General features: G+C 43.5%; 1 protein-coding gene across 2 annotated transcripts in view; it reads left to right on the top strand.

Annotated features, from left to right (window-relative positions):
* The window catches only part of APBA2 (amyloid beta precursor protein binding family A member 2), a 193,766-nt gene that overhangs the window by 123,309 nt on the left and 58,113 nt on the right, over positions 1 to 12,344 (top strand). For both annotated transcript variants that reach the window (XM_061595509.1, XM_061595508.1), the window contains 2 exons: positions 6,715 to 6,795; positions 11,432 to 11,468. In XM_061595509.1, coding sequence (XP_061451493.1) covers positions 6,715 to 6,795; positions 11,432 to 11,468 — 118 coding nt within the window. The remainder of the gene's footprint in view (positions 1 to 6,714; positions 6,796 to 11,431; positions 11,469 to 12,344) is intronic.

The raw sequence follows: 12,344 nt of genomic DNA, 5'->3' as shown, positions 1-12,344 counted from the left end.
GCCAATAAACACCATATATAATGACAACCTTAAAACTGGCCAACGTAGCATTCCCAAAGTGCTTGAGCAAATAGATTCATTTAAGTTGGCACCACAATGAAACGAGTTGGAGCCAACCGTACTTCAGAGAGGACGGTATTCCATCAACAGTACTACCACAAAGAATGCCCTTTCCTGTGTTACTGCATAAGATATCTCTCCCAGTCGTGGAACGCCAAGAAGGGTCTCCACTGAGCGTCTTGAAGCATAAGCTGGCTGATATAGGAGGAGACACTTCTTCAGGTGTCTAGGTCCCAAGTCCTTTGATGATGTTTGAATGCAGTAGGTCCCAGGTTCAATCCATGGCAGCTCCAGTTCAAGAGTTTTGGTTAGTAGTCTGGGAAAGATTTCTGCTTGAGATGTTGGAGAGCTGCTGGACGGTATTAGCACAGATGGACCAGTAGTAAAAGCAGCTTCGTTAAAAGCTTTTGTAGTGTTGTCATTGCACGTCTGGTACATGTATTTATTTGTGATCTCCATCCTTGTTTCATTCACCCCACCCAACAAAGCCCTGGGCTCCTTCTGGGAGGAAGGGCGGGATATAAATCAAATAAAAAATAAATTAAAAGTCTGTGGGTGAGTTTGTTGTTGTTATGTCCATTCAAGTCGATCACGACTTATGGTGACCCTATGAATCAGTGACCTCCAATAGCATCTATCATGAACCACCCTGTTCAGATCTTGTAAATTCAGGTCTGTGGCTTCTTTTATGGGATCAATCCATCTCTTGTTTGGCCTTCCTCTTTTTCTACTCCCTTCTGTTTTTCCCAGCATTATTGTCTTTTCTAGTGAATCATGTCTGCTCATCTAGAGTATGCCCTGCTACATGTGTTGGGCCAATGGCATATTGGGACAGTCCCATGGTTGTCATGGAGACCATGAAATCCTGAGCCGCCCCAGATAAGGTGGCCTCGGCATGGATGTTGACATCCCCCAGAACCAACAGTCTGGGGGAGCTCAACAGTACACCCGAGACCACCTCAGCTCAGCTAGGGAGTCTGTTGGGCAGCAGGGTGGGCTGTACACCAACAGAATCCCCAGTCTGTCCTGCTGACCCAACATAAGGTGCAAACACTCCAGACCAGTAGTCACATGGACAGGGTGCTTGCAGAGGAAGATGGAGCTCCTACAGACCACAGTAACCCCCCTCCCCAACCCTCAGGTCTACCCTGATGCTGGACCAGGTACCCTGGTGGACATAGCTGGGAGAGACTGACTCCCCCCTGCTCACCCACCCAGGTCTCGGTTATACATGCCAGATCGGCTGGCTCATCCACAATTATATCGTGAATGAGGGAGATCTTATTATGCATCGATCTGGCATTTAGCTGCAGCATCCGGAGGCCTGAGAGCTGGCTGATAGGGCAACCAGCAAACCTGCGGGTGTGGGGAGGACCGGAACAAGGCACAGCCATTAACTGCCTGGGCCGCGTTCTCTTACCTGGCAAGTCCTCACAACGCCATATCTCCCTCTCCCCGTTGCTACACTAATTGGGCCCCCCTCAAATCTCCCCACTTGGCTCCAAGTTCTCACTCCCAGGCACATAACTGCAGATCCAGAAAAAGGCAGACAAAGCAGGAGTCACCTCAGCCAGCCGGCTTATGTATCCCCTCCAGGGAAGGGACAGGTGGAAAAAAATCAGCCACAGCTGGCTGAGTACCTGGGGCCTGGTCCTGCAAGGCGTGACCCCCTCAGAGCAATGTCTTGCCTTTCCTCTGTTCCAGGTGGTGTACATAGTTCTTCCCCTCTCCATTTTATCCTCACAACAACCCTGTGAGGTAGGTTAGACTGAGAGGCAGTAAGTGGCCCAAGATCACCAGATAAGCGTCATGGCAAAGTGAGGATCTGAACCCTGCTCTCAAGGTCATAGTCTAACACTCTAACCACTTTGCCACACAATCCCATGTAAGAATCCTTGCCTCCCCCGCAGTCCTGAAATTGTCAGCTATTGTTTGCAGGTGGGAGCCATGGATTTTGCTTCTACTACCTTATTTTCCCCCAGGACCACTGCACGTATGCCAAAATTGGTGGAAAATAGTGTATGGCTCATAGGCCACATCCACATGAGACATTTAAAGCACAGTGATACCCCTTTAAACAGTCATGGCTCCTGGAATCCTGGAAACTAGTTTAAAGCTGATGAGTGCAGTTAGGAGCTCCCTATTTCCCTCAGAGAGCTACAATTCCCAGAGTTCTGGGGAAGAGGGATTGATTGTTAAACCACTCAGACCACTCTGGTTTCTCAGATTAACTGCATTACTAAACTACCCAATCTGCTGTAGGAAATTGCAGCAGACATTGTCCAAGTGCTTCAAAAAATATCTTCACAGCCATAAGGGACTAGAAACTTTGGAAGAAAAGTTTTTAGATTTGCAAGTGACTTGTGTATCCAGTCTGACATTATTTTTTGCCTTACTGCAGAATTATGACTTAAGCACAGCCACAGCTATAGATCAGCTCACTTTCTTAATCAATATATTTAAGATGGTGGCTTAAGACAAGCTATGAAGGGATACATTTTTAAATTGTTTTAAATTTTTAAATTGTGTTTTAAATTGTTTTTAAAATATGTGTTTTAAATTGTATATTTGTTTTAATGTTTTTGGTTGCTGTAAACCGCCCAGAGAGCTTCGGCTATGGGGAGGTATACAAGTGCAATAAATAAATAAATAAATAAATAAATAATGTGTCCAACCTCAGTTTGATCATTTTAGCTTCTAGTGATAGTTCTGGTTTAATTTGTTCTAACACCCAATTATTTGTCTTTTTCGCAGTCCATGGTATCTGCAAAGCTCTCCTCCAACACCACATTTCAAATGAGCCCATTTTTCTCTTATCGGCTTTTTTCACTGTCCAACTTTCACATCCATACAGAGAGATCGGGAATACCATGGTCTGAATGATCCTGACTTTGGTACTCAGTGATACATTTTTGCATTTGAGGCCCTTTTCTAGTTCTCTCATAGCTGCCCTCCCCAGTCCTAGCCGCCTTCTGATTTCTTGACTATTGTCTCCATTTTGGTTAATGACTGTGCTGAGGTGTTGATAATCCTTGACAAGTTCAATGTCCTCATTATCGACTTTAAAGTTGCATAAATCTTCTGTTGTCATTACTTTAGTCTTTTTGACATTCAGCTGTAGTCCTGCTTTTGTGCTTTCCTCTTGAACTTTCATCAGCATTCGTTTCAAATCATTACTGGTTTCTGCTAGCAGTATGGTATCGTCTGCATATCTTAAATTATTGATATTTCTCCCTCCAATTTTCACATCTTTATCTTGGTCCAATCCCGCTTTCCGTATGATCTGTGCATAGATTAAACAAATAGGGTGATAAAATACACCCTTGTCTCACACCCTTTTCTATTGGGAACCAATCGGTTTCTCCATATTCTGTCCTTACAGTAGCCTCTTGTCCAGAGTATAGGTTGCACATCAGGACAATCAGATGCTGTGTCACCCCCATTTCTTTTAAGGCATTCTATAGTTTTTCATGATCTACACAGTCAAAGGCTTTGCTGTAATCTATAAAGCACAGGGTGATTTTCTTCTGAAATTCTTTAGTCCGTTCCAATGTATGCTTGCAATATGATCTCTGGTGCCTCTTCCTTTTCTAAATCCAGCTTGGACATCTGGCATTTCTTGCTACATATATGATAAAGGCCTTTGTTGAAGAATCTTGAGTATTACTTTATTTGCATGGGATATTATGGCAATAGTTAAATAATTACTGCATTCCCTGGGATTCCCTTTCATTGGAATTGGGATGTATATTGAACACTTCCAGTATGTGGGCCATTGTTTAGTTTTCCATATTTCTTGATAAATTTTTGTCAAAATTTGGACAGATTCAGTCTCAGTAGCTTGTAGCAGCTCTATTGGTATGCCATCCGTTCCTGGTGATTTGTTTCTTCCAAATATTTTAACAGCAGCTTTTACCTCACATTCTAAAATTTCTGGTTCTTCATCATATGGTTCCTCCATTAATGAATCTGTCATCCTTGCATCTCTTTTATAGAGTTCTTCAGTGTATTGCTTCCATCTTCTTTTTATTTCATCTTGGTCAGTCAGTGTGTTCCCCTATTGATTATTCAACATCCTACTCGTGGTTTAAATTTTCCTTTCATTTCTCTAATCTTTTGGAACAGGGCTCTTGTTCTACCCTTTTTGTTGCCCTCTTCTATTTCTATACAATAACTATTGTAATAGTTCTCTTTGTCCCTAAGTACTAGTCGCTGTATTGTTGCATTTAGGGTTCTGACCATGTTTCTATTGCATTTTGCTTTTGCTTTCCTTCTCTCTTTAACCATTTTAAGAGTTTCTTCAGTCATCCATTGAGGTCTTTCTCTCTTTTTAACTAGAGGTATTGTCTTTTTGCATTCTTCCCTGATAATGTCTCTTGCTTCACTCCATAGTTCTTCTGGTTCTCTGTCAACTAACTTTAAAGCCTCAAGTCTGTTCCTCATTTGATCTTTATATTCTTCTGGGATGTTATTTAAATTGTATTTTGGCATTATGGGTGCTTTGTTCTTCTTCTTTAGCTTTACTCTGATTTCCAATACGACCAGTTCATGATCTGTACCGCAGTCTGCTCCTGGTCCTGTTTTTGCAGAAAGAATGGAACTTCTCCATCTTCTGTTTCCAATTATATAATCAATTTGATTCCTATATTGACCATTTGGTTATGTCCACGTGTACAGTCTTCTTTTCGGTTGTTCAAAAAATGTGTTTTCAAGAGACAAATTATAGGCTTCACAGAATTCAATAAGTCTTTCTCCTGCTTCATTTCTGTCTCCTAGGCCCCATTTCCCCACAATTCCTAATTCTTCTCTGTTCCCTACTTTTGCATTCCAATCCCCCATGATTATCAGCACATCTTGTTTTGGTGTGTGATCAATTTCCTCCTGTACTTCTGCGTAAAATCTCTCCAATTCCTCTTCTGCGTTTGCCGTTGGAGCATAGACTTGGATGATGGTTATGTTAATGGGTTTCCCATTTAATCTCATTGATATCACTCACTCAGACCTTGCGTTGTAGCTCCTAATTGCTTTTGCTACATCACTTCTTACTATTAAAGCAACCCCATTTCTTCTTAATTTCTCATTTCCTGCATAAAATATTTTGTAGTTGCCTGATTGAAAATGTCCCTTTCCAGACCATTTTAATTCACTGACGCCAAGTATTGTCATGGAGGACAGGGCTATCAATGGCTACTAGCCATGATGGCTGTGCTCTGCCACCCTAGTCAGAGGCAGCATGCTTCTGAAAACCAGTTGCCGGAAGCCTCAGGAGGGGAGAGTGTTCTTGCACTCGGGTCCTGCTTGCGGGCTTCCCCCAGGCACCTGGTTGGCCATTGTGAGAACAGGATGCTGGACTAGATGGGCCACTGGCTTGAACCAGCAGGCTCTTCTTATGTTCTTATTGTAATGTTGATACATTCCATTTCTTGCTTGACAATTTCTAACTTTCCCTGGTTCATGCTTCTCACATTCCATGTTCCTATTGTATGCGTCATACAACTCTGGACTCTCCTTTCGCATCTGTGCGCATCAGCCTCTGGGCTTCCTTTCAGCTTTGACCCAGCTGTGTCATTAGTCACAGTGCTACTCGTACTTGTCCTTTGTTCTTCCCCAGTAGCTTGGTGAGTGTGCCTTCTGACCGGGGGGTCTCATCTTCCAGCACTATCTCGTGTTGCATTTTGGATACTCTATTCATAGGATTTTCATGGTAAGAGGTATTCAGAGGTGGTTTACCATTGCCTTCCTCTGAGTCTGGATGCATCTTAGTCTGGTGTCTCAACTTCAACCATTCTGCCTTGGATGCCCCTGCTAGGAGTGTAGCCTCTTGGTCTAGACTCCTGATGGCATTGCTCTCAGCTTCTTCGACACTCTCAAACCCCCTCACCACATTAAGGTGTGCATCCTAGATGTGGGTGGGTGAGTTAGGTTGACATATAATCAGCTTGTTTAGTCACTGTCTAAAAATCCTCTTTGCACAGTGCAGGAGTGGTTCTGAATCTCTTCCCACCCCCCATCTCACGTACTATGGCGGCCCCTAAGTGGTGGAATTCCCTTCCCACAGAGGTGTGCCTGGTACCTTCACTGTACAGATTTCATTGTATGCTGGAGCTACATATATGTATGTAGGACCCTCTCTAGTTGTGTGATCTCTTTTAAACTGTTTTTGATATAGTGTTTTACATTGTTGTGACCTGCTCTGGGACTGTCTGGTGAAGATTGGGTAATACATTTAATAATAATAACAACAATATTTATAAAATCTCTTCCCCCCCCTTTTTGATGGGGGAGAAATCCATAGATTGGGTCTTTTTCCACACAGCTGTCTGCACAAAGCACCCCCACTTTCTATCGCCTTAGGCGGGTGGCAGAACGCACCTGTTTTTTCACCACCCGAAGAGGACTCTTGGCTGTGAGGTCAAGCAGAACCTGCGATTTAAATCCAGCACAAACCACCAATCAATACTGGCTCTCAAGAAAGGTTTATCTCTTCTTTTGTATGCGCTCACAGTTAATGGATAGATCAGCTCTTATTTCCACAGGAGTAGCAATAAAAGTTATGGGTGAGAGGCAGAGATAAATGATGCTGGCAGGGACCTCCTTCCCCCTAAGGTATTGATCATTATGGTCTCTCTCTCTGTCGCTCTGCTTCTTTTACAGGTGTGCAATGGGTTAGATCAGCCTCGGAAGCAGCAGCGTTCAGATCTCAATGGACCTATGGACAACAACAATATGCCAGAGGCAAGTTTTGGAACCTAAACTGCTCTCTTTGTTTTTATTGTCCCTTTCTATTTTGGATCACACACCACTATTCTCACTTCCAAACCAGTGAAGCATTACATTGAGAAAGACATTTAGGATGCTCTGGTAACTTCTAGATTGGATTACTGTAATGCGCTCTACGCAGGGCTGCCCTTGAAGACAGTCCGGAAACTTCAGCTAGTGCAAAACGCGGCAGCCAGGTTGTTGACGAGGACCGATCAGTCCACGCATATAACACCTGTCCTGGCCCGTTTGCACTGGCTACCTATTTGTTTCCGAGCCAGATTCAAGGTGCTGGTGTTGACCTATAAAGCCTTACACGGCGTGGGACCGCAATATCTTGTGGAACACCTCTCCCGCTATGAACCTACCCGTGTGCTTCGTTCAGTATCTAAGGCCCTCCTCCGGGTACCAACCCATCTAGATGCCCGGAGGACTGTTACTAGATCTAGGGCCTTTTCTGTAGTGGCCCCCGAATTGTGGAACAGCCTACCTGAAGAGATCCGCCTGGCGCCTACAGTACTTTCCTTTAGGCGCCAGGTTAAGACCTGGCTATGCTCCCAGGCATTTTAATGTTTATGTTTAATGTTTTAGCTTAAATTTTGCTGATACTTGTTATTGATTTTATTGTAACATTGTATTTTAACTCTGTTGTACACCGCCCAGAGAGCTATTAGCTATGGGCAGTTTATAAATTAAATGAAATAAATAAATAAATAAATAAATAATCACCAGAAGTTGGTGTTAGGGCTGAACTATTTTTCTTCCCATCTGTCATTCATATATTTAATCAAGAAGGCTAGCAACAATTTGGGTTGATAAATATATGCAATAAAATAATAATTGAAAGGCCATGCTTAAAATCAAGTAAAAAAAAGCCTTTAGTAGCCAAAAACAGCAGGCGCTGAGTCTAACTTGAATGTAGTATCTTGGGAAGAATTGCTGAAATAAAACTGCTGTTGCTGCTTGCTGAAAGGTGAGCAGTGATGGGGTTAGGCTGGTTTCTTTTGGGGAAGCTCTTCCAATTTATGGGTTCTACCACTGAAAAAGCCCTGCTTTTTGCATCCACCCGCCTTGCATCTGATGGCAGAGGGAGCCAGAGAAGGGCTGGGAGTGTAGCACCTAGGCAGACTCAGAGGAAGGGAGGTGATTCTTAATACGCTGGAAGGGAACTATTCACTGATGCCATTCTAGTTAGTAGGATATTGTCCCTCTTCTCCAGTACACATGGAAAGATAACATAATACTACACCTCAGTTTGATTATTTTTTCCAAAGTCAAGTGAGTTTGTTGGATTAACGAGCTTTATATCGAATTAGGTTTTAAACTGAGCTTCTTATCAAAATGTAAATGCCCAGGAGTACCTACAATCCCTCTTAAAGACAATTACTTCACCATAAACAAAAGATATATTATTGTATTGATATTGTTTTGTCTTTAGCAGCAGAAATTAGATTAAATCTCCAATATCTCTTTACAAGACTTCATTTCACTCACTTAACAGAATGTTAACAAGGCAAGGAGTGCTTTGCTGGCTGTTGATGGAGCTGCATCATTCCTGTGGCTTTTCAGTAGGAAGGTTTGGACAGAAAAATTAAAATCATTAGCTATTGAACAGGCACAGCGATGACAGCCAAGGGCTGTTTGAACGTTGCTTTTATTCCTTTGCATCTGGGCTGGAATAAAAATAAGCACAGTGCTCAATGTGAGAATATTTTCATTTGGGAGAAAGCTGAATTTTATCGCTTCTGGAAAGATTACAGTTCTGTACATAATTTAGCTTCCAAAAGGGAAAAGAACATTTTATGTAAATAGGCAGTCTTTGAACATTTTTACCAGTTATATTTATTTAGAATTTAGCTTGTCCTGTCCCCAAATCCAGGAAACAAGATTGGGGTTAAAAGCAAGGTTTTAGAGTGAGCTGAGGGTTACCACAACTGAGTTGAAGAATATGTGAAGCAGTAAAAGAAAGAGGGCATCTGACCATATACAGATTTCGTTGTCCTTGAGTATCACAGCACATTGGGGATTAGGGATAATAGCCTCCCACTTAATTATCTCAGCCTGGTAAACCTTGGAATGTGTATGAATTTACTTGGACATATACTACTATTTAAAATAGTTATATCCCTGTACTCAAAGTGTTGGTAGCCATGAGTTAATCGCCTAATCAACCTTGCTTGTAACCAAACTTCAGTTCCTCCCATCTGTTCCAAGTCTAAATGTGCCCCCTCTTCCTGGTACATTAGAGTTGTTTCTTCTTTTGCAATTGTTCCACTGCCTTTTTTGTCCCTAATACAACCCTGTTACCATCTGGATATCTTAGGGCTCACCTCTACCTGAATGTACGTCCCCTATCACTCAGATTAATATCAAAGGACCTCCCCTGTGTTCCTTTCCAAAGGTGGACTGGATGACTTTGAGGGATAGGGTCTTTTCAGTTGTGGCACCTGTGTTATAGAGTGACTTCCCAAAGGAGGCCCACCTAACCTCTGCTTTTTTGTAGTTTTCCCCATTTGGTGAAAACATGGCAAATTGGCAGTTTGATTATGAGTGGGCTTCATGACTGCCCTTTCCCTACTATCTTGCTTTGGGTGTGTGTGGAAAGGGTGGATTGTGATGTTGTTCTGGTGGGTTTTTTAAACAATTATTTGTCTGATACAGTATATTTGTGTTAATTTAACTTTTGTTAGCCACCTTGGATTTCTTTGTGAATGGGGTGGGTGGGATATACATTTTAAATAAATAAATGTTTTCCAGGACAAGAAGAAGTCTTACAAGTGTTGGGCAATAGCAGATCTCCCAAGCAGGGCCAGCTCAATGCAATAAGTGATAGAGGTGACTGATGAGGGTGTGAGAATTTAAGAGGCATTCTGAAAACCTTCCTCAGGGGAAGCACAGTTGAATCCTCAACCCAGAACCTTGGAACAAGAGGATCTAGCGTAGCAGACACGTGTGTGTGTGCACGCTACTGTCTCCCACCACCCAATTTTCTTTGTGCTGGTGGGAGTGGTGGTGATGGAAGCAGTGACAGAACCCAGTTTATGGTACTTCTCTGCCTTACTGAGAACTAGCACCCACATCAAATGTTCCATTTTTGTACAGCAGGGGTGGCTAACCTGTGGTCCTCCAGATGTTGTTGGATTAGCCCCAGCCAGCATTGCCAATGGTCAGGGATGATGGGAACTGTAGTCCATCATCATCTGGAGGGCTACAGGCTAGGCATCCCTGGCTTATAGGCTGACATCTAGGGTAACATATCTAGGGTTAGAGACTGTTATCTCAGAAGCATGTAGTTCTGTCAGTTGTGTGATACGGCAGGTTAGGTTCCAGACCCCCGCTGGAAAGTGAAAACCACCAAAAAGCGAATCAGCTGTAGTGCGGGGATCTGGAGCCTAACCTGCTGATCGCACCAGAGGAGGAGAAGATCAGATATTCCCCTCCGGTGCGATCAGCTGGAGTGCGGGAGTCTGACCGCCCTGAGGAGATCAGCTGTAGCATGCTACAGCTGATCTTCCCATCCTCCGGCACAATCAGCTGGAGTGCAGGGAGCTCCAGGCCCCCCTCCAGCTGATCGCCCTGCTGGCGCCATATTAATGGAACGCCGAAAAGCGGGGCGCCAAGAAGCGGGGCCCTATTGTACTCTCTCTCTCTCTCTCTCTCTCTCTCTCTCTGTCTCTCACACACACACACACACACACACATACACACACACATACGCACACACACACACACACACACACACACACACACACACAGAGTCTGTCCACTTAACACTAAGTGTATTAATTCTAATTTGTGATAATATATGCAGTGCTCTCAGACAAGATTTGAGACTGTGCCAGGTTATTTAAAAGGACTGGCAGTTTGGGTTTCTTATGCAGATGAGATTTTTCAAAAGTATGCTCTTTTGAGCTGTATGCATGCAAGGAAAATGATGACACTTCCAAAAAACAGTGCTTACATCAGAAAAAAAAGATCAAGATTAATCTGAGTGTGGAGTTGAGCCACATTCAATAACACAGAGATGACTTGTTCTTGTTTTTAACTCGGATTATACAATTGTTCTATTGCCAGACCCTTAAAACTGCCTAATGTTTTACCACAATCATGCCTAAGAGGACTCTTTTACTCTTTTCCGCTTGCACGTAGAGGATGCAAACCACGATTTCTGGCTTAGAATGACATCTAACCCTGGGATTGTGCTGTGTTTCACTCCCAACAAACTGCAGGCAGTAAGCTGAGAACAAACCTTGGCTACAAATCACAGTTTGCTGGGAGTTAAACAAACCATGGTCCCTGGTTTGGATGTAATGTTAAGTGAGGGATCGCGGTGTACTCACTACACTGGGGGTTGAGGGAGTAAAACAGCCACAAAAGCATGTTAATGGCAAACCATGAACGATTATTTACTGTGATGTGAGAATCAGACCAATTTAATGTATCCACATAAAATTAGATACGGTGAAGAATTTTTTAAAACGGAAGAAGCTTCCATTCCCCCCACCGACACCTCCTGTCAATATGCTTTTCATAACAAATTTCTTATCTGGTATGACATTTATTTTCCTGTTGCTATAGAGTTTCACAGCTCATTATTTTTATGTCCACACAGACAAAGAAAGTGTCTTCCTTCCCAAGTTTTGTTGATGGTAAGTGCGCTTTCATTGGGCTCATGATTTTTATAGCATTAAAACTGCGGGGGGGGGGGATTCTGGCCAACTCAGAGATGAAATTAGAGTAAGCTTGTTACATGCCATGAAATTCATGAGTCTTGGGGGCAAGGCTGTGTCTACTCTCTGAGCCAACTTTGTGTTCAGCAGCAAGGTTAGGGCAGGGATGGGGAACCTGTATCAGCCTGAGAGCCACGTTTCTGGATGTGTGACCTTCCAGGAGCCTCATGCCAGTGGTCAGCAGGGCCAGAGGCAAAACTGGGCAGAGCAAGAGATGTGATGTTTGCATGGCTGGAATATAGCAGATGGTTCAAAGTTTAGAGGTTTCTACACATGCATGCCCAACTCTCCGTCCAGACTAGCAAGAGGCATTATCGAAGTTCAAGGGCACATTTTCACTGGGTAAAAATTCTCTAGGAGGGTGCAGAGCAAGGCCGGTGAAGGATGTGGCCTGGAAAGAATCCAGAGGGACAGAAGAGAGGCCTGCTGGGCCCATTTGGTCCTCAGGCCTGAGACCCACCCCACTTCTGCTGATGTCTGTGTGTTTGACCTGCATGAAGGGAATCTATTTACATACTGAGATACCTATGTAGATCTCCTTCCTGTGAGTGGGGGGCGGGGAAGGCTTGTATAGTGGGGCTCCATATACCCCTTCACACCCCAGGCAAAGGCTTAGATGCTGGGTGTGTGGCTGCTGCATGTGTTGGGGGCAGGCTACCCTTTGCAGCCGTTTGGCCCCCCTCACATTTTCTTTCGACACATGGGGGGGTAATCAGAGCCTCTTTCATGGCGGGAATGTTAAAAGAAAAATCTCCTAAATCCATTTTCTGCCACAGTCTCTCCTCTCTTGGGAAT

Source organism: Rhineura floridana, chromosome 14, assembly GCF_030035675.1.
Source record: "Rhineura floridana isolate rRhiFlo1 chromosome 14, rRhiFlo1.hap2, whole genome shotgun sequence".
Classification (NCBI taxonomy): domain Eukaryota; kingdom Metazoa; phylum Chordata; class Lepidosauria; order Squamata; family Rhineuridae; genus Rhineura; species Rhineura floridana.
This window is presented reverse-complemented; position numbering and strand designations above follow the sequence as displayed.